Below are 20,262 nucleotides of genomic sequence, written 5' to 3'. Positions count from 1 at the left end.
AATTTTGCTTAAAATACAACCATTGTGACAAGATTTAGGAAAATGCTTATTTCTAGGATATACCGGTAGTTCAAAATCTTACTGCTGGTCTACAAAGCACTAAATGGTCTTGGACCAAAATACATGCTTGATCTGTTAGTTCCTATGAAGCTCCCAGACCCCTGAGGTTCATCTGGATCTGGTTTGTTTTGTGTCCCAAGAACCAGAACCAAGCAAGGTGAGGCAGTTCAGTTATTCTGCTCCTCACCGGTGGAACAAACTTCCTGTAGACCTGAGGTCTGCTCCAACTGTCAACTCCTTTAAATCAGGCCTAAAAACATTACTGTTTACTCAAGCGTACTCCTAAATTAAATACTTACCTGCTGTACTCTACTGCCCTTATTTTTAACAGCTTGTGCTTTTTATTATTTTACTTCTTTTCTTATCACTTTATTTCATTTATTCGTTATTTAAGCGTACGGTACTCTTAAATTAGCAACCTGTGCTTTTATTATTATTATTTTACCTTATTTTCTCATAATTTTATTTCATTTTATTTGGTATTTACTGTACAATTATGTCTTGCTGCTTTTAATGTCGATGTAAAGCACTTTGAATCACCTTGTGTTGAATTGTGCTATATAAATAAACTTGCCTTGCCTTCTAGTTGGGCGGTTTTTGCAGTTCAAATACACAGAGGTTATATTAGTATAGTGTGAAGTTGTTTGGCAGGGACATGAATTTATATGTAAAGTTTTGTATGCAACTTTAGATGTCCATCCTCTTATTGTCTTTCTTAGTTTTTCTTAAGTCCTCAGGCAGGGCAGTTTCTCAGAAACGCGGAGCAGCAACTTCCCCACTGAAGCTGGGTGATAGCAATGCTGACGTGAAGCACCAGGATGATCCTTTAACTGCCATCTGGCATTCAAATGCAATAAACTCTGTCATCGTTTGTGTGTTGTCTTCCAAAACGTAGATTTAAAAAGCTAAATAAAATAAACACTGGATAACATTTTCAAAATCACTTTCTATGGGGTCATATCTGCCATTTATGAGGGTCCAAGTCGGTTCTTATTTTGCAGACTGATTTAAAAGTCATCGTGAACAATCACCAGTAGAGATTATGGATTTATCCGGACGAAGTTTGAAGGTCAGAGCTGTGAATATATGTGTTTTTATAATTGATTTAAGAGCTCTTGTTTTGTAACGCAATGTGATATTGAGGTCAAAGTCCAAGACATATTACATGACGGCAGATTACGTCCCAGTAATCCCTGCGCATATGTTGCCTGCTTTGTCAGTGGAACCTTTACTGGGTAAAGAACAACACTTGATCTCATCTGTGCTGCTGTCGTAGTGCTCCGGGTAGAAAATAAATACGTTTTGGTGTATATGCAGTACAAGACTGGTCTTGATTGGTCAGAATGAGTCTGAGCAGTGTGCGGTTGACATGTGGGGGTTTTTTTTTAAATACAAGGCAAGATTTCATATATCACATCAGTCTTTGAGCCCTGCTACCAATGTAGCTCTTTGCTCCTTTTTTTGCATACACACAAACGTATAATTTCTGTTATAAATAAAGCTGCATTGGCTGGATTCAGTGCTGCTCTGACCCGTTTGTGACTTGCGTGTGCCGTTTTAAACTGGAGACCTTTTCCCTGTGTCTCATCTGAAAAACACCTGATCAGGAAGTCGTCCTCGCATTTTCACCAGTTTCCCTCCCGGTGATTTGTATTGGATCTGGATCTGTCCGCCCTGGGTTGCTTAAGTGTTTATGAGATTGTGTGTTTATCCCACCAGCATTGATTAACGCTGAAAGTCTGTCAGTGCTCCATCCGATAGGGTTCACTGACCCTCTCTTTCTTTCCTCCCTGCAGCAATAGAGACCCAGAGTACCAGCTCAGAGGAGATAGTGCCAAGCCCGCCCTCACCTCCCCCGCCGCCCCGCGTCTACAAGCCCTGCTTTGTGTGCCAGGACAAGTCCTCAGGGTACCACTATGGTGTCAGCGCCTGTGAAGGCTGCAAGGTGAGACTACCGGCCTTCCTCTGAATCTGCCTAGCAAGCATGATTTTTATCAGTCTTATAACCTTCATGTCATTTACAAAAGAAAAGTTTTACAGTTGAAATTCAGAACATTAATCTATAGGTCAGGTTAGTTTGAGCCTTTTAAGTCCTTGTAAGTTGTTTTTGTTCACTGTGGAATGCTGGAATCTGGTTAAGGAAAAGTCAGATTTAAAAAACTTTTTTTTTTTTTTTTTTTTTAAGAGAACCGGTGGCAAACATCATGACATACTTTGTTGCATAACCATCAATACAAGTTGGACCATTTTCAACATGCATGCTTGCATTCTCTGTTTTTATTTTTTAAAGAAGGGGTGTCTTGTATGATATACATGAATGTTATCATGACACTGTTGGGGAAATGTTGTCATCCATGAAGGGGTTTCAGCTTTTTGACTGCTGCTCCTCATATCATCTTTGCTGACGTTTCTGCATCAGCCATCTATTATCAATGGAGCCCTGTTACACAGGTGCTAAAGAGGCCTCATAGCCCCCATCTGCTCTGTTATCAGTTAATAGTGTGTATGTCTGTGTGTGTGTGTGTGTGTGCGTGCGTATACATGTTCTCCTGTTAGTGTGAACACACAGACCTCTTTATCTCACTGCTTCTAAGGCGAGGGGCCAGAGTTGTGTAAGCTCACAGGAGGATAGAGATGAAGAGGGGCGATTGGTTCAATTTAAAGAAATGTTATCACCAAGTTCAAATCTTATGAAAAACAAAGGAAAAAAAAAACGCCTGCCTTCCTGATTTCATAAGAGTTATAAAGACACAGGGAAGTAGATGGGAGGGAGATGTAGTCCAAAATAACTGGTGAGGAAGGGCAGGCCCCAGGGGGATGTGGAAATGCAGACAAAATCATTCAAAGATGGGCGAGACTGTGGAATAGCGAGAGCAGACGTTGGGAAGCAGGGTGGCAGAGACGTGAGGATGGCTGAGGTAAAAGATTATGGGGATGGGTTGCAGGGGCCACAGATGAACTCAATGACTCTGAAAGGACGAGCAGCATTTCAGAGAGTGGGGGTGGGGGAGCCAAACGTAAGGAAAGAACGCTGAGTGCAGAAAAAAGACAGGAAATGCATGCACTTATGAGCACACGTGGAATACTCCAAGCGAGACATGAAACTTAACCTACATCACAAGTGAAACGTATGAACAGTTAAAGGAAATCCGGCACCGTTCTGTACGGACGACAAAGCTGGTGCCCGCCACGTTGCTCCACCCAACTAAACTATTAATAAACTGCATTGGTAGTGGAAGTGGTTGACTTTTCAACACTAATCAGACAACACTAATCAGACAAAAAAAGAGATGGGGCATATGGCGGCGTCGCAGTATACAGTATATAAACCCTTTTAAATAATCATGACAATTGAAAGGAACATTTTTTTAGTAATGCTTCAAGCTAAATGTGATTTGTCTGCGATTGCTAATGCCACCTCACTTCTGCACCACGTCTGCCCTGCAACCCATGTGACTGAGGCGAACATTTGAAACGCGGTGTAAACTAAAGTTTGAGGGTTGCTTTTTCATTCTTCTTAATTGACCCGGTGTGTGTGTGCGTGCGTATATATATATATATATATATATATATATATATATATACATACATATATATATATATATATATATATATATATATATATATATATATATATATATATATATATATATATATATATATATATATACATACATATATATACATTGGTTTGTATTATGTGTAGGGTTACTTCAGGCTGTGGAACAATATGTATTAAAAAACCACATTAATCTGAACTGAAATTCCATTTCTTAACAGTCTCCAACCCTTTAATAACAATAGGACTGTTGCTCGGCAACAACTTAAAAGGTCTTTTGAACTCCTCCATCCATCAAATGTCTGTTTCTGTGACCGCTGCAGCCTATTCCAGCTGTCACTTCACCAGAGAGGTTTTCACATTCAATTTTTCAAATAAAACTGGAAGAACTGTTAAAAGAAGAAAAAAAAAAAGAAGTCTAGGTTATTAATACTGGAAACTTTGAAAAAGCAGTGCCTCTTTTTTTGAATGGGTGTGAAGTACGTCCCTATTCTCCCCTTTTAGCAGTATTAGATCTGATCAGTCCAAAGTCGAGCTCTGACTGCTGTCCACTGCAAGTATTGTATTAATTACACACACAACTCCACTCAAGGAAAAAGAAGGGCGGGAAAACCTTTCAAATTTCTCTTTCAAGCCTGAATAAGTGAAGCAAATTGGATTTCTGTATTTATTGGCCTTGTCAAGCTATAATTGAATCACACAAATAGAGTAAGATAATCAAATTTTATAATTGGGCAGTACTTGGAAACCAGTGTTGTCTTTATTATTTCAAAACTATTAAGCAGATGTTTAGGTCGTGGGAAACTGAACTGGATTTATCAGCTTTCAGGCTCCAGATTGTGATGCAGTTTGTTTTAAATAGTCAAACTTGGATTTTTGTGCAGTTATGCGCTGGAATATAATTTTTTATTGTGATTGATATACAGCCAAGCTTGATGCAGATCATTTGTGATAATAGCCCTATTTCTGTTCATGTGTGTCTTTTCTTTTTGTTTTCTTTAGATGTTCCCATTTACTAAACAATGACTGTGATCACAAAGTGTTTGCAGCAACTGCAAGTTTAATCTGCTGTTACTCAACATTGATTGTGATTATCTTGTTGGTACTGGTTGATCAGGGGAATAGGTTCAATACTAAGGTTGATTTATTTTTCTTCATCGCCGTTTGGTTGAAAATGGAGTGTTTGGCGCAGGCTTGCTCATAACATTTGATGCAGCATGTTCTCTTCTCATTTATTTTTTTCCCCTAAAGATCTGCTCAAGAGCCTTTCAGCATCGAAAACTTTGAGATAACTGTCTCTTGCTCATGCAAAGTTAAAATCTCTCAGAAGAAACTCTCAAAAAAAAGCGAGGGCAGACAGTGTGAGCTCCAAACTTGGACGAATCTATTGTCAGACAGCTCCGGGATTGTTTGAGAAGAGATAAGCAGTCAGTTTTTTTGTTTTTTTTGGCGCGAACTGTCTGGTAACTTAGAATCAGCGGCTAAAAGAAACCCCTTAAAACTAGAGGACAAAAATAAAATCTTAGGAGTTCAACAGTTCATCATCAGCTGATGTGCTCCCACCAGTGAACCTGCTACCTGCCTTTCCAATATCTGCAGCGCTAATTTGAAAAATTCACGATGCCTTCACCGTATCTGACTTCAGAGGAGATAACTTGGCGTAGCATACTCAATAATTCAAGACTACAGCTATATGAATGTATATGGGGTTTCATCTGAGACTGGGGTAAGTTGAGGGTTAGCAGCTCCGACTTTGCTGCAGCATGCTAAACTACAAAGGCATTTCCTGGGGGCCACATCGAGCTGAGGAAACTGGGGGGGGGTGTACACGTTGAGCTGCGTTACATGGAGACAGTTAATTCGTTTGTTGTTAAAGTTCCATCGCCTGCACATACTTACCAAGAATGCCCTGCAGATATTGACACTTGCGATTTAAATATGCATGCCCGCCCCCTCATGTTTATGTTTTTGTCTCGGAGGCATGGCGGTGCGGAACAGGCGATATCTCTTCCCCAAATCCACTGCAACGTGAGAAAGAGGCGACCATTTATGTCCGAAACCCCCAGCTGCCATCACGCAGAAATGTCCCTTGTTTGCTTGTTTGTTTGGTTTTTTTTTTAGACTGCTCTTTTACCAAGGTGTGATTTGTAATAGAGGCAGTGTCACAGGAATAGAAATAATAATCACACATGCAGCCGTCGCAGTAGGAGGCTAGGAATGCGCTCTTAATCTGGGAACAGCATGAAAGTCATGTAAGACAGGATTCCTGTGCTTCCGTGTGAACTCCACAACCCCGCACTCCTCCGCTTCTCTCTTAATAATGCATTTCCTCACACACGCGCCAAGCAGAGTGTGCTCATAAACACACAAGGCTCATAACTAGCTGAGATGAGGAGCACATCACCCACGTAACCATGAAACGTGTTGTTCCCATCCGGGGCTCTTCATGCAGCCCTCGTCTCCTCCAGACACCGCGGGGTGGCTGACAGGCCCGCCCAGGGCTCTTGTCGCCCGTTGGATTAAGCGCAAAAAGAGGCTTAAGGGCCGTAGGAAGTAATGACTCCAAAAAGAAAGGGGGGGGGGGGTATTGACCGGCCCACAAGACAGAAGAAGCAGCATCCAATCAGGAGATGCTGTGAGCGGGCACCTGCGCCTCGTGGTGTCAGGAGGGACTGGGTCAATCCCCTTGTGACACTCGGGTCAGGGTCAGGGCATTGTCGGATCAAAGAGGAGATGATGCGCGCACATACAAAGACTACAGACTAATCCCTCTGCACTAGCAGCCAGAAATAACATTAAAACTACAATTCCCATTGTCTTCACTTTAGTTTTCCTCGGCCACACTTGACTGTGGGCATCTGAGGGGCGTTTAAATACATCTTCTAAAGGTGGCCAACTGTTTCTGGGTTTAAAATGGTTCAAGAATTAATTTTTTTTTCCACCCTTTTTTTTTTTTTTTTAGTCTCACATCTGTTCGAAACACAGATGTGAGAGCGTCAGGATGACGATAAGATGGGACGACCTTGTGAGCAATGAAACACTTCCTTTCCGAAGCAGAAACAAAGAACCTCAAGAGCAGTTGGCACGATAACCCTCAATGGTCGCGCCTTGTTCGGGTCGGTGCGAAACATCACAAAACTCTGCACGCTTCCTCTTTATAGTTTATCTGAAGCCTGACTCACTTCCACTCTGTGGCGAAGGACGAGAGATTTGAGAAGAGGCTGGTGATCTGGGAAGGACAAATTGTGGGCTTATGTCCACCAGCCATCTGTCGGCTAGCAAAGCTAATCCTCCTGCATTGGATAGGGCTCCCTGGCAGCTCCCTCCCTCCCGGTTCCACTAACCCCCCCCTCATCAAAACATACCCACTGTTACTCCAATCTTGACACAGACCTGTATCACATTATTCCATAGACCTGCATGCTAAGTGTTCACCCAATTGTGCCTGATTTGCATGAAAGTCTTTATCTTTTCGTCACACATGGGATGTTTAAACAACAGAGCCCTGGAGAGTAACCCCTTTTTTTTTGGTCACTTGATATTAAGGATAGTGTAAGTTGTGATGTAAGACTTCCCGACTGATTTCTTTGGTCCACGCAGGAAGCTTTCAGAAAGCCTTACTTGGATCTGGTTAAAGCAAGGCAAGTTTATTTATATAGCACAATTCAACACAAGGTAATTCAAAGTGCTTTACAACGACATTAAAAGCGGCAAGACATAATTAGACAGTAAATAACAAATAAAATGAAATAAACTTATGAGAAAAGGTAAAATAATAAAAAGCACAAGTTGCTGATTTAAGAGAACGCTTAAAAAATAAATGAGATAAAATGATAAGAAAAGAGGTAACATAATAAAAAGCACAAGTTGCAGACTGCAGGCTGCAGTCGTGACAATTCTGCCACAATAACTTTTTCTTCTCAAGGTTTTCTCTTTGTGTATCTTGAGATTTTGTTCAATTCAAAATCCAAATATAAAGAACAGCACTGGGCGCTGCACAGTAGCCATTAAGCACAATCCTTGCTGTTTCCTGACATGTCATCTCGGGTGAGATGCCATTCCCAGCTCCAGCTTCTGAAGTACCATATGTCACAGATTAAACCCTTAGTGGACTTAACTGCTTGATGGTTCAGTGCCTTGTAGCTGCAGCTGTATTCTTAATGTCACATTTTTCAACTTTGCCCTTGGACTTATCCGGAAGTGACACTACAGCACAGTGAAAACGCTGGTGCTGCTTCATTTCTTTCTTTGCCAAGGCATTTAATCCCCTCCTTCAAGGAAAGTGGGCATATTGTTTCAGCTTTGATCTCCGTCTTATATGTCTCCAGTGTGCTGATTTATGTTTTAACGTCTAAGCAGCAACTTTCTTTCATTCAAATTGAGACGCATAAAGTGTTCCCGATCTTGCTAATCAAAGTCTCTCTCCCATGCAGGGCTTCTTTCGGAGAAGTATCCAGAAGAACATGGTGTACACGTGTCACCGGGAGAAGAACTGCATCATCAACAAAGTCACCCGCAATCGCTGCCAGTACTGTCGGTTACAGAAGTGCTTGGAAGTTGGGATGTCCAAGGAGTGTAAGTATAAAATTCCTGTTAGTTTCAACTCCGTGCTCTCACAAGGATTCGGGGGGCCAAGCCCAAGATCTCACGATGGTTCTTTAATATCGCTCCAGGAAGCCTTAAGTTGAAGGATTTATTTACATTTGTTCCACTTCTAGCAGCACACGAGCAATCAGTGTTGGTTCTTTATTGATAATCTCATCATTAATCCATTGCTACCCAAATCTAAGATTTACAATCATAAGTCCTCTTGCTTGCATACGTTTAGTGTTGAGATTTCTGAAGTGATGATGCTCACCATGCAAACGAGAGAAATGGGGATGGAGGCAGGGAGTAGCAGTCAGGGTGTCGCCAGGCTTGGCAGGCCTCAGTGATGAATATGTTCTCACCTGCCGAGAGTGAAAGAGCAGGCGTCTGCTCCCATCATTGCACCCCCGGGGGCTGTGTGAGCACACACACACACACACACACACACACACACACACACACACACACACACACACACACACACACACACACACACACACACACAGACTTGCTAAAGTAATTGGTGAAGGTGTGATCACAGAGAACTCTGAGGCCAGTGGGGTTTTTACCTCAGCGTGATCACATGACTCAGTTACTCACATGCACTAGCATTTTACACATTAGCAGAGTTTGTGTGTGTATATGGGACATGTTTTTAGCACCCCTCTTCCTCTCACAGCCCCACCTGTTTAAACACACATCCATATCGCCGTTATTACTCCATCTCTCGCTGCACTCTTTACCTCATCTTTCTGGCAGCGAAGGTGCAGGGAGGGCTCCCCGTGCCACAGCTCTGTGGCTTACAGTAGAAGAAGTTATCCTCTGAGCTCCTTACCTTTGAATGGGGCCATTAATCATGGTTAGAAGGATCACAGCAGCCAGTTTTTTTTTTCCTTTTGTTTTTTTTACACACAATTGCACGCTATTGCACACGACACGCAGTAGTAGCGGTAGGGTGGGATTGGGGAGCCATCTAGTGGTTGATGAGTAAAACTGCACATGATGAAGAAATGCAGAAAAATGTTTTCTGAATGGACTCATGGAAATGTTATTGTAGAAATATAGATTTCCCCTTCACTTTTGCTGAGCCGCTCTTGATTTAGTAGCGATGCTTTTCTAGGCCCGTCATCAGTTTCGCAGTGTGCGCAGATTGCTCCCGTCCTGGTCGCAACAGTGACTTTGGCCCGTGAAAGTGGTCTGAGCTGGTGCTGAGGGAGAGGCAGGCCATCTGGGGGCCAGCAGGGACTCTCTGTGCCTCTGACACCGACACGTCGAGACACACGCTCGTCAGGATGCCCGCTTGTGCATAATTTTCTTGCTCACGTCCAAATTATGCATGCACAAGGTGACAACACTAAGTGCTACAAATAAAAAAAAAAAAAAGATGTATTAACCGAAACTTACTTGGACAGTTTCACTTAAAAAACCCCCATACACTCTGACATGCACACACACTTACTAGAAAGTGGACCCCCTGCTAACACCGAGGGACGTCTGGGTGACCTTGTGTCTGCTGGCAGACAGCTCCAGACGACAGTACCAGGCCTGCTGCCAGGTGGCAGTGCCAAGAAGGACGGCATCAGTAGGGGGGGGGAGGATTGGGAGGGTGTTCTGAGCAACTAGAAGATCACCTAAATGTTTCCCACTTGTGAATAATCTTTCTCACTTTACAATAATGGACTCCAAATTGTTCGGAAATGCCCCGATAACCCTTCCCAGATTGATGGGCAGTAGCTGTTGGCTCGTCTCCCTGTTGTTGTGTTAATACACCCATGAATACTCCGGACCAGCAAGCTGACTTATCTGCTTTTATGGGGGCGCTCACACCTGCTGATGATCAATTAATGAGCTGCATTTGATTTAGCTGCACCTGCCTGCTACTTCCCCTCTAAATCCCTGCAGAGGGTTTTTTTTTTTTTAACTCTACCTCTGCTTTGTTTGATGCCTTTCCTTTAAAAGACCTTTTTCAGAGTACTTTTATTTGCTTAATATTAAGATCTGATAAACACCGACAGATTTTGCTCCTTTTATGCGCATTTTCTATAAATCAAGAACAGTGGATCCCACCTGAAGGGGCTGCTTTCTCTTTTAAGGGATTATGAGATGGAAAAACTGACATTCCTTTTATCTTAGCTTTTCTTTTCCTCAAGTATCAGGTAGTCTTCAGGCTTCTGAAACATCAAAGTGTCTAACAACATAAAGGCAAACTTACTAGCAGCGACTAACAAAAAAAAAAATGTTCTCAAGGAGATAAAAGGGGTAAAAAATTAAAAGCAAGAGTTTGTGTGTAAATAAAAGGTGGCGCGTTAGCTATGCTGTGTCTATATTCTTTCCATTTCAAGTCTTTTTTTCTATAACGGACGGTCTTTTGATACAGTTGTACTTTCTTCCTTTCTGTGTTTGTCAACTTCAGAGCACCATCCCTCAGTTCCCTGTCCTTCCTTTTTTTTTGGTGTGTGTATTAAACTCACAAGTTATCGCCCACGTTTTGCTCGAGGAAGGTGTTATTCAATGATAGAAAAAGCAATAAACGTTAAATAAGATGAAGCAGGGAATGATAGAGGACAGCAGAAAGTGAGGATAGCATCAGCCGAGGAAGCAAAAGATGAAAGCTGCGAGAAGGAAGAGTATTGAACCCAGTGTAAGTGAGGATGAAATCTGGAGTTGTGGGGTAGGAGGAGTGGAAGAAGCTGGGTGGGGGGGGGGGGGTTCATCTCTGTCGACGGAGGCTCTGCAGAAGCGGGGGGAACATTGACATTTTTATCTTTCCATTGAATTTAATCTGCGTGATGGACGAGCTGCCAGCGCTTTAATTTTCCTCACACAAATTATCCCTGCCTGCACACCTCCCTCCGTCTTGCACACAAACACGCTTGCACAAATACATACACACCACAGCACTGAGATTGTCCATCACATACACACTGCTGTTGAAACCCACTACGAGAGCGAATGATAGAGTGGTGCATGTGCGTGCCCTTAAGATATTTTGCACATGTAACACAACAGTTCTTGTAAATCATTTTAATGGAATGAGCATGATAAGGATGCAGCTCCCACTATTAGCATTGATATCATCATAATACCCTTGGAAAGATGCATGGGAGGAACCGGCACACAAAAGAAAAGGAAAAAAAAAAAAGGACATTTAAATGCACATATGTGTACATAATAAAAAATCCAAACCATATTTCTGTCATTTGCACCCCCCGCCACCATAGGCCTCCCCCCGCAAGTTATTGCATGTGGCAATTCGCCATGACAGATCGCCAGTCGTGTCTAATAGTTCTTTAATGACTTCATTAAATTGTGTTGTGCGGCTCATGATTGTGCTGCCAATTTGTCAGAGCGGGTAATGTCTGGACGCTTGGGATGCCCCACTTTTATTTGTGAATTAATTGGACATGGCCTGTATTGCAGCCCTCTGCCCCTCCTCTCATGACAAACATAACTGATTCCCGATCAGTCCCTCAAGCAAAGCCCGGCCAGATCTGTTGAGCCGCTTACTAGAGTTTTACATAACAGGCCTCCCGACCCCGTGGTACAGGGGGTTCCTGGAGTCATACTTGCAGCCTTCGTCGTATTAGTACCGCGTGTCCGTTTGTAGGAAAGTGTCCTCTTTTGGTGACACTATCTTCCCTCGCGACTGCAGGACAGGGATGCGTTACCGTGATCGCAGCGGGGTCGTCTTTGTTTCTTGTCGTGGCGAGCGGTGCTTATCAGCAACATAATGCAGGATCAGACCTCCATCCCCCGCCTTCCTCCTTCCCCTAATGTTCTCCCAGGCGGGGAGGCCTGTCTGCGGGCTGATGAATGTGCAGCAGCGCAGAGTGGTGCTTTCCCCTCCTTGGCCCGGGTCCAGGCCCCTCTCCGTCAAAGACACTGATCTCCCAGAAGCCTCGGCACTCTCGCCCCTCAACAGTCAAGGTTAGGATTAAGACAAGGAAACTCTGATCTTAAATCAGGAGCGAGAGCGAGGGGAAGTGCAGGTAGCTCCAGAGGAGGTGATGATGGGAAAGATAAGAGAGTGGTTTAGGAAAAAACGGGCGATTAATAAAAATGCAATCCGACAAAGACAGAATACGTGTAGTACTGGAGAAACTAAACAAACTAAGAGGATGACGATAAACGCGAGAACATGTTGTATAACCAAGAGAGGGAGAGACGTCAGTGTATAAAAAAGAGAAAGCTGGAGGCTTTTTTTTCTGTTTTTTTTCTCTCTCTCCTGTTATGGCTTTGCAGCCGAGCCCTTTTAAAACCATTAGAGGCAGGATATTTGTCATATTATGTTATTAGATTAGCCGGGACCCCTAATGAAAGTTTTGGCAATTTGTCAGCCTTATGGATGGCTCCATCCCCCATCACTATTTATCAACTAGAACCCCATCTCACCCAATCCGCCCCCAGACTCAACACACACACACACAACAGAGTCACAGTGTGGATGGGCTGGAAGAAATGGATTGAGCTTGTAATGGGATTCCAATGCTAAACACTCCGCTTAGTGTTTTTTGTCATTTGGGGTGAACACACTACTCTCAGCCAAATCGCCCAAAGGGAAACGACAGTGGATTATGTCAAGCTGACCCCCCCTCCTTCTCTCTTACAATAGCCTTTCCTGGATGGAGCTGTCTCACAATATTTATCTTTCAGCTTCTGATAAGAAATGATGAGGTTTCTGCTTCCACTTGCTGCACAAAGAGCATCTTTTCCTCATGACTTTACCTTTAGATCTTGATCTGAGCTTCCTTGGGTTTGGGACTGGGTAACAAATGTGGCTGGACAGACATAAGAGGATGTATCCGCCACACATTAACCGGTGAAAAGTTACAGCTCTGGACAGATTTCATCTTCAGTGTGTAGATTATTGAGAAATAATTCTTTTTTTTTAAATTTCTTTTGCTGGGTCTAGCGGTTAGGAATGACCGGAACAAGAAGAAGAAGGACGACAAGAAGCAGGAGTGTACGGAGAGCTACGTACTGAGTCCCGATACGGAGCAGATGATCGACAGAGTTCGCAAGGCGCACCAGGACACTTTCCCCTCTCTCTGCCAGTTGGGCAAATACACTACGGTCAGCGCCACGCGCCTTTTTAAGATGTGAGTTACTGTCACCTTGGGTTTATGACCTAACTGATTTGTAAATGTGCGTGTTTTTACAGACGAACAGCTCGGAACGACGTGTATCCTTGGACGTAGACCTGTGGGACAAGTTCAGCGAGCTCTCCACCAAGTGCATCATAAAGACGGTGGAGTTTGCTAAGCAGCTGCCGGGTTTCACTACGCTTAGCATCGCCGATCAGATCACCCTGCTCAAAGCCGCCTGTCTGGACATCCTGGTACGAACCCAGCTCTGTGCAGATATGAAACAGAGATGTAGTTTAAACAAGCCGCCATGGTAAACACTCTCTCTCTCTCTGCCATCAACAGATACTGCGGATCTGTACGCGCTACACACCAGAGCAAGACACCATGACTTTCTCAGATGGACTCACGCTAAACCGAACCCAGATGCACAACGCTGGCTTCGGCCCCCTCACCGACTTGGTTTTTGCCTTTGCCAACCAGCTCCTTCCTCTGGAGATGGATGATGCAGAGACGGGGCTGCTCAGCGCCATCTGTTTGCTGTGTGGAGGTATGACATGTTTGTTTTTTCTTCTTGAAACTGCTTTCGATAAACACTTAGGTCCTAACAAGGAGCATTTGTGTGGGTTTTCCTGCAGATCGACAGGATTTGGAAGAGGCGGATAAGGTAGACGTCCTGCAGGAGCCCCTTCTGGAGGCGCTGAAGATTTACGTTAGGAAGAGGAGACCCCACAAACCACATATGTTCCCCAAAATGCTGATGAAGATTACAGACCTGAGGAGCATCAGTGCTAAAGGTTTGTTGTGTGCCCGTGTTTCTCTGTTAATCCCAGTGAATGACCTAACGCGTGACCAGTACTCGAGTTGGGGGGGGATGAGGGGGGATGGCATCCCCCCCTGAAATAAAAACGGTCAAAATCATCCCCCCTGTAAAACTGCAATCCCCCTTTCCATCCCTTATGTCATTTCATCAATGAATGTGGTTTTACTGCTATTTCAACATTTAGAGTCATCACCAGAAAAATAACACCAGAAAAATAACTTATTTGACAATTTTCACCTGTTTCAAGTAAATTTTCACTTGAAATAAGTAGGAAAATCTGCCAGTGGGACAAGATTTATCTTCTTATTACAAGCAAAATAATCTTGTTCCACTGGCAGATTTTCAAGTGAAAATCTACTTGAAACAGGTGAAATTTTTTTTTTCCAGTGATGAGTCTTGTTTTAAGTTTAATGAGATTTTTTTACTAAAATTGGACATTTTAACTAGAAATAAGACAAATATTCTTTTTAAGATTTTAAGTTTATGCAGTGATCCATTTTACTTATCCTGTGAAGGACAGACATATTGATTAGTTCAGAAAACTGTTTTTCTATTGTTGTGTTTTGATGTATTTGATGTAAGCCCAGTGGATATTTAAAGCTTACAGAAGGCTGCATTTAACTGCTGCTATGTCATTCCTGCAGTATTTCTGCAGGTGTTTTGTGTTTCAGTGCTATTATTTGTAATACTGTATATTATATTATTTGTAATCAGCACAAATTATCTGTCCCCATATGAGAAAATCCACCATCCCCCCTGATTTTTTTTTTTTACAACTCGAGTACTGCGCGTGACAGAACTGTGGTAGCCGCCGTTATTTCATCTACACAACCATCTCTGCAGGAGCTGAACGTGTCATCACGCTGAAGATGGAGATTCCCGGCTCGATGCCACCGCTCATCCAGGAGATGCTGGAGAACTCTGAAGGTCTGGAAAGCGGGACCGTGAGCTCGCGGCCCAGCGGCGCCCCCCCTGGCAGCTGCAGTCCCAGTCTCTCCCCCAGCTCTGCCCAAAGCAGCCCAGCCACACAATCGCCGTAGTCGCGGCTCAATTTTCAATATCGTTTCCCTCCCCCCTATTGTTGTTCTCAGTCTCCTCCCTCCGATGTTCTGATCGGGGGGGAGGGGGTTGGGTGAGGGGCAAAGGAGGTGGACCCTGACCCTGACTGCTGAACACAAGAGATTGGCAGAGCCAACCTCCTCCTCTCCTACAACACGCGTCCCCATCTCCTGATGTGCTCACCCCTCACTGTGGGTCCAGAGGTGAGGGGAGGGGAGGCCGGAGCCGGCCCGGGTGGCAGGACGCCCCCCGAGATACCGCACCGTAAACACTGCTGATGACTCTCCCTCCACCTCCCTCCACCGCTGCTCCTCCCCTCTCCACCTTTCTCAAAAGGACCGATGGAAGCGAAACTGGATGCAGAAAAAGACCAGTTTTGGATGAAACCGAGAGGGTGGACGTGGCACAATGGGACAAATGAATGGACAAAGACGTTAAATAAAGACTGACTTGACAAACACCCGACACTTTTTTTGTAGTTGTTGTACTCTGAGGCAGACTGCAACTTTGGGATTTGTCAGAAGACCCCACTCCTCAAAGACTTTGGGTCTTTTCTCTTTTTCCAATTTAAAAAGAAAAAAAAACAGATTTCATACAAAAGATATATAAATATATATAGAAAAATTAAGGAACTATTGTGTTTGGCATGTCCAGAGCAGAATTTCAGGTTGAAATGAGGACATGTTTACTGAGCTGAGATTAGAAATTGTTGTACTCCTTCACCGTTTGAATCTTTTCATACCTCTCAAGTGTAAAAAGAGAGAGATGTTTCAGTTTCACATTTGTATATTATCTAATTAACAAAAAGCAAAAGATGTTGAAATTACTCTTAATTCTACACATGAAAACTCACACCAAAATGTGCACAAAAAAACTTTTAAGATCACTATTCCAGATTGGATCTGTTTGCCTTTTTTGTTTCATTTTCTTTTTCTTTTTTTTTTTTCTTTTTTTTTTCCTTCCAAGAGAATGATAAAATTGATTGTATGAACTTGGTTGTATGTTACGGTCACAGGTCCTTTCAAGAAATCAATTTAATGAATATTCATTATTAAGGTGTATTTTAAGTGGCCTTTGAGTTTGTGTATATAAGCTGTATTCATTTCTTTAAAACTATGAAGAGTTTTACGCTTCACCGGATATTTTTTTTTTTAACCTCTTATGTGTTTTGTTAATAGGTTTGTGATTCAAGAAAATACATTTTGAGCACATTATACTGAAGGAAGTTCTTTCATGTTTTGTGTCCTACTTGTGGACAGACATTTCACCAATCACTGGCTGTTCAGAATGTGGCTTTCACAAAGAATTGAAACCTCTGCCCCCTTTCTTTTTTTAAAACCATGTCTGTATGTACAGTAGATTAAAAGAAAAAAAAGTAGCACTCCTATTGGGGCATAGCTTTTTTTTTTTTAAAGAATTTTTTTTCATAAAACGGCCATGTAGCAGGAGAAAATGGTGAGAAAGGTGAGTTTGATGCCATCTGTAGCTTTGCAGACTAGCTCCAGCAGCTCAGCTTTCAAGAGAGTTATACAGTGAGGAATACTGTATATACACTGTGTATTAAACACATTTCATTCTCGGTACTCTCTGAACAGCTCAGTCTGTAGTGGATGGACGAAGACTACACTGTTGTGGTCCCTCTGTCAGTGTTCAGGCAAACAAAGTGAAGGTTTCAAATATGTTGTAAGTCCTCACAGCACCTCCCTCCGTAACCTGTGGTAGAAGCTAATATGACTTTTTTGCCAGATCCAGAGCCACCTTTGCGCCCTGTAACACATTTCACCAAAACGCCTTCACCATTACCACGCGTCATCTGGACCATCATTACTGTAAACGCACCGATGTCTCAGGAAGGAATCATTTTTGTGTGCTTGGCCTGTTATTTGTATATGTTCTGTGATGCAACCCCTACGCCTCCGATCACAAATGCACATGTGTACACACTTCTGCTACTGAGCCCCTGAAACTTTCCTCCCGTCATCCACATTTGTTAAACCTGGCAGAGCAGGACTTGTTCCGACCCTGGCCGCGCAACATTGCAACAGTAGGATGCCAGTGTGGAGTCTCTCTGATTTGTGTACTTTTTATTTGTACAGTAAAAGCTGCTTACATCCTTTTAGGACTTAACCTGTCCAGAACAGCGCACAACTTTTCCCTCCACAGCTAATCTGGAATAGCAAGAGACACATCGTCAGTTTGAGAAGTATGGAATACGTTGCAATTTTTGTCAAGATTATCAAGGACGTTTGAAAAATAAAAAATAAATAAATAAAAACATAAAAAATAAAACCAACATTTAATAATTAAATGTCTGTGTGCTGTCTTTGTGTTAGTCTTTCTAATCCCTGTTTAAGAGGAAGTTGATGGATGGATGGTGATTTATTTTTTTCTTCTGCCATTGTGTAGTGAATCCATTGAAACAACTGATAATGGATCGCCGGTGTAAGTGAAATCAATGCAGTGTGTTATCATCCGCTGTTAAAAAAGAGAAAAGATTGTTGTACCCTTATTCAAGTCTGTTTATACTTTGTCAATCATTCGTACAATATTCTAGTTTTTTATTAGCTTCTATTCCTAATCTTTAAAGCCAATTTCAAGCCAACAAACAACATTATGATGAAACTAGATGGCTGGATAGATACTTTAACAGCAAAAGAAGTAACAATCAGGAGCACCATAAAAGAAGAAAGGGAAAGTACATGGCTCCATGTCCAAATCCTGCTGGGTACTTTCCGTGTGAAGTTTGTAGGTTTTAACTTTGCTTCTATGTTCACCCCAGGTCCTAATTGGCCACAATTGTGTGTGGTTTCTTGCCTACTCGTGTCCATGTGATTGATTGGTCACCTGTCCAGGCTGTACCCTGGCTTATGTCCAAGGACAGCGGAAAAAGCCTCCGGAAGTGTCACATGACCCGGAATAGGAAACAAGCAAATAATAAATAATTTTTTTCTTTATGACCATAGAGCTGAGTCGGCCTGTTGGAGAATGAGCACCCTGCTTCTCTAGTGTACCATGGGAGGAGATGTAGAAATGATGAGCCGTCCATCACTGACTCAAACATTTTATTTAATGGGTTTAACTAAAACACACTACACTGCATCAGCAAGTCTACATGGACTGTTAGAGGATATCCAGTATCTTACTGCACAAACTGAAGCCGCTCCTGTCAGACTGTAAATCACTATTCACTAAAGAGTGGATTATAGCAAACTCACCAGTTTATAGTGCATGTCTTTTATTTTATTAACCCCTATATAATGGACTTGAAATATGCAACAATGCCCCGGGAGATGAAATGCATAATTAAATATCACAAAGCCAGTAAATATGTACCATAATGCATTGCAGCAAAGCAGAAATGACTTATGTTCAACTAGACTGCAACAGCACCAAGGCTTATTATACTTCACTTTGAAGATATTTTAAGCCTGTTTTTCTATTTTCTTTGCAATATACAATGTGAACTTGTATTCATATTATTATTATTATTATTATTATATTAGAATAGAACAGAATAATCCTTTACTGTCACTGTTAAAACAGTGCTATGCAACATTCAGCAGTGAAATTTGTTTTAGCAGCTCTTGCTCGGCAGAAAATGAACAGAAAACAATTTTAAAAAACAATTAAAAAAAAGGTCAGCAGTTCGATAAAAATGTGGGCTGTAATATGAACAGTTACTGCAATGTTCATTTCTACATGATGTAAACAGCTGTTGGAGGTAGAGTGTTCATTTAGGTTAAAGTGACCCAGCGAGCAGTGCCATGGCGGGGTTCCACTGTACGTCCTTTGGGGGCTTAGGAGGACGGCTCTGCCAGCTTGGGGGAAAAAGCTGCTTGCAAGTCTGATAGTTCTGGTTATTCGTAACCGGTATCTTTTTTTTTTTCCAGAGGGAAGAAGGGAAAACAGTGAGTGTCCAGGGTGTCAGAGGTAAGAGCTGACGTTTCTGGCCTTAGTCAGCCAGTGTGGTCCCTATTATTTTTCTGCCTCCCTCACCTCCTGCTGCAGGTCCTTCCTGTCCTCTGCAGTACAGTGAACCAGGCTGTGCAGCAGTAGGTCAGGATGCTTTCGACGATGGCCCTGGAGAAGTTAACCAGCAGCTGCTGAGGGAGGCTTTACTTCCTGAGGAAGTGCAGGTGCTGCTGAGTCTTCCCCACCTGACAGGAGATGTGTTTGACCCAGGTGAGGTCAGATGAAACGTGGGGTAAATTTGGATTATACTAGGCCTATAATATGAATAAAAAGTGCTTTTATGAAATAACAGAATTAGCAGCTTTTTACCTCACCCTGCAAGCAGACAACAAATACATGAGTTATGGGGTGAGAATAATGTTTTAAATGTGACATAATTATTTGAACATGGGAGAAATAAACAATACAAAATGCTTCAAAATATGTAACATTTTTCTATTTGCTGGAAAAAATAAGGCCTTGTTAATGTAAGATTCATCAACTTTATTTGTTATACCCAGTACTCGAGTTGTAAAAATAAATCAGGGGGGATGGTGGATTTTATCATGGGGACAGATAATTTGTGCTGATTACAAATAATATAATATATTACAAATAAGTAGATTTTCACTTGAAATAAGTAGAAAAATCTGCCAGTGGAACAAGATTTTTTTGCTTGTAATAAGAAGATAAATCTTGTCCCACTGGCAGATTTTCCTACTTATTTCAGGTGAAAGTTTACTTGAAACAGGTGAAAATTGTCAAATAAGTTATTTTTCTGGTGTTATTTTTCTGGTGATGACTCTAAATTTTGAAATAGCAGTAATACCACATTCATTGATGAAATGACATAAGGGATGGAAACTGTTGACTGTTTTTATTTCATGGGGGATGCCATCCCCCCTCATGCCCCCTCAACTCGAGTAGCCTACTGGTTATAGCCTACCTGCATCAATTTTTTTTCCAAAGAGATTTTCATACATTTTAATATAGCTAAAGTAAAAGCCCCTTACTCATTTTATATTAACCTGCTTAATATTTCTGTAATTTAAACCACAAACACTCTTGGTGTCACGCAAAAGTGCTACCTAATACATATATAAAAATATATGCATGAGTAAAACTAATATGTATACATG

At 42.2% G+C, this 20,262-nt stretch overlaps 1 protein-coding gene across 3 annotated transcripts in view; it reads left to right on the top strand.

The window, feature by feature from the left end:
• raraa (retinoic acid receptor, alpha a) overlaps positions 1–16,550 on the top strand; it is a 157,401-nt gene extending 140,851 nt beyond the window's left edge. For all 3 annotated transcript variants that reach the window (XM_061708848.1, XM_061708847.1, XM_061708849.1), the window contains 7 exons: positions 1,857–2,005; positions 8,053–8,194; positions 13,119–13,279; positions 13,368–13,544; positions 13,636–13,840; positions 13,929–14,087; positions 14,957–16,550. In XM_061708848.1, coding sequence (XP_061564832.1) covers positions 1,857–2,005; positions 8,053–8,194; positions 13,119–13,279; positions 13,368–13,544; positions 13,636–13,840; positions 13,929–14,087; positions 14,957–15,153 — 1,190 coding nt within the window. In that variant the 3' untranslated portion in view covers positions 15,154–16,550. The remainder of the gene's footprint in view (positions 1–1,856; positions 2,006–8,052; positions 8,195–13,118; positions 13,280–13,367; positions 13,545–13,635; positions 13,841–13,928; positions 14,088–14,956) is intronic.
• The last annotated feature ends 3,712 nt before the right edge of the window (positions 16,551–20,262 follow it).

This window comes from Cololabis saira, chromosome 19, assembly GCF_033807715.1.
Source record: "Cololabis saira isolate AMF1-May2022 chromosome 19, fColSai1.1, whole genome shotgun sequence".
NCBI classification, from domain to species: Eukaryota; Metazoa; Chordata; class Actinopteri; order Beloniformes; family Belonidae; genus Cololabis; species Cololabis saira.
The sequence above is the reverse complement of the archived record's forward strand: the minus strand, read 5'-3'. Positions and strand labels throughout refer to the sequence as shown.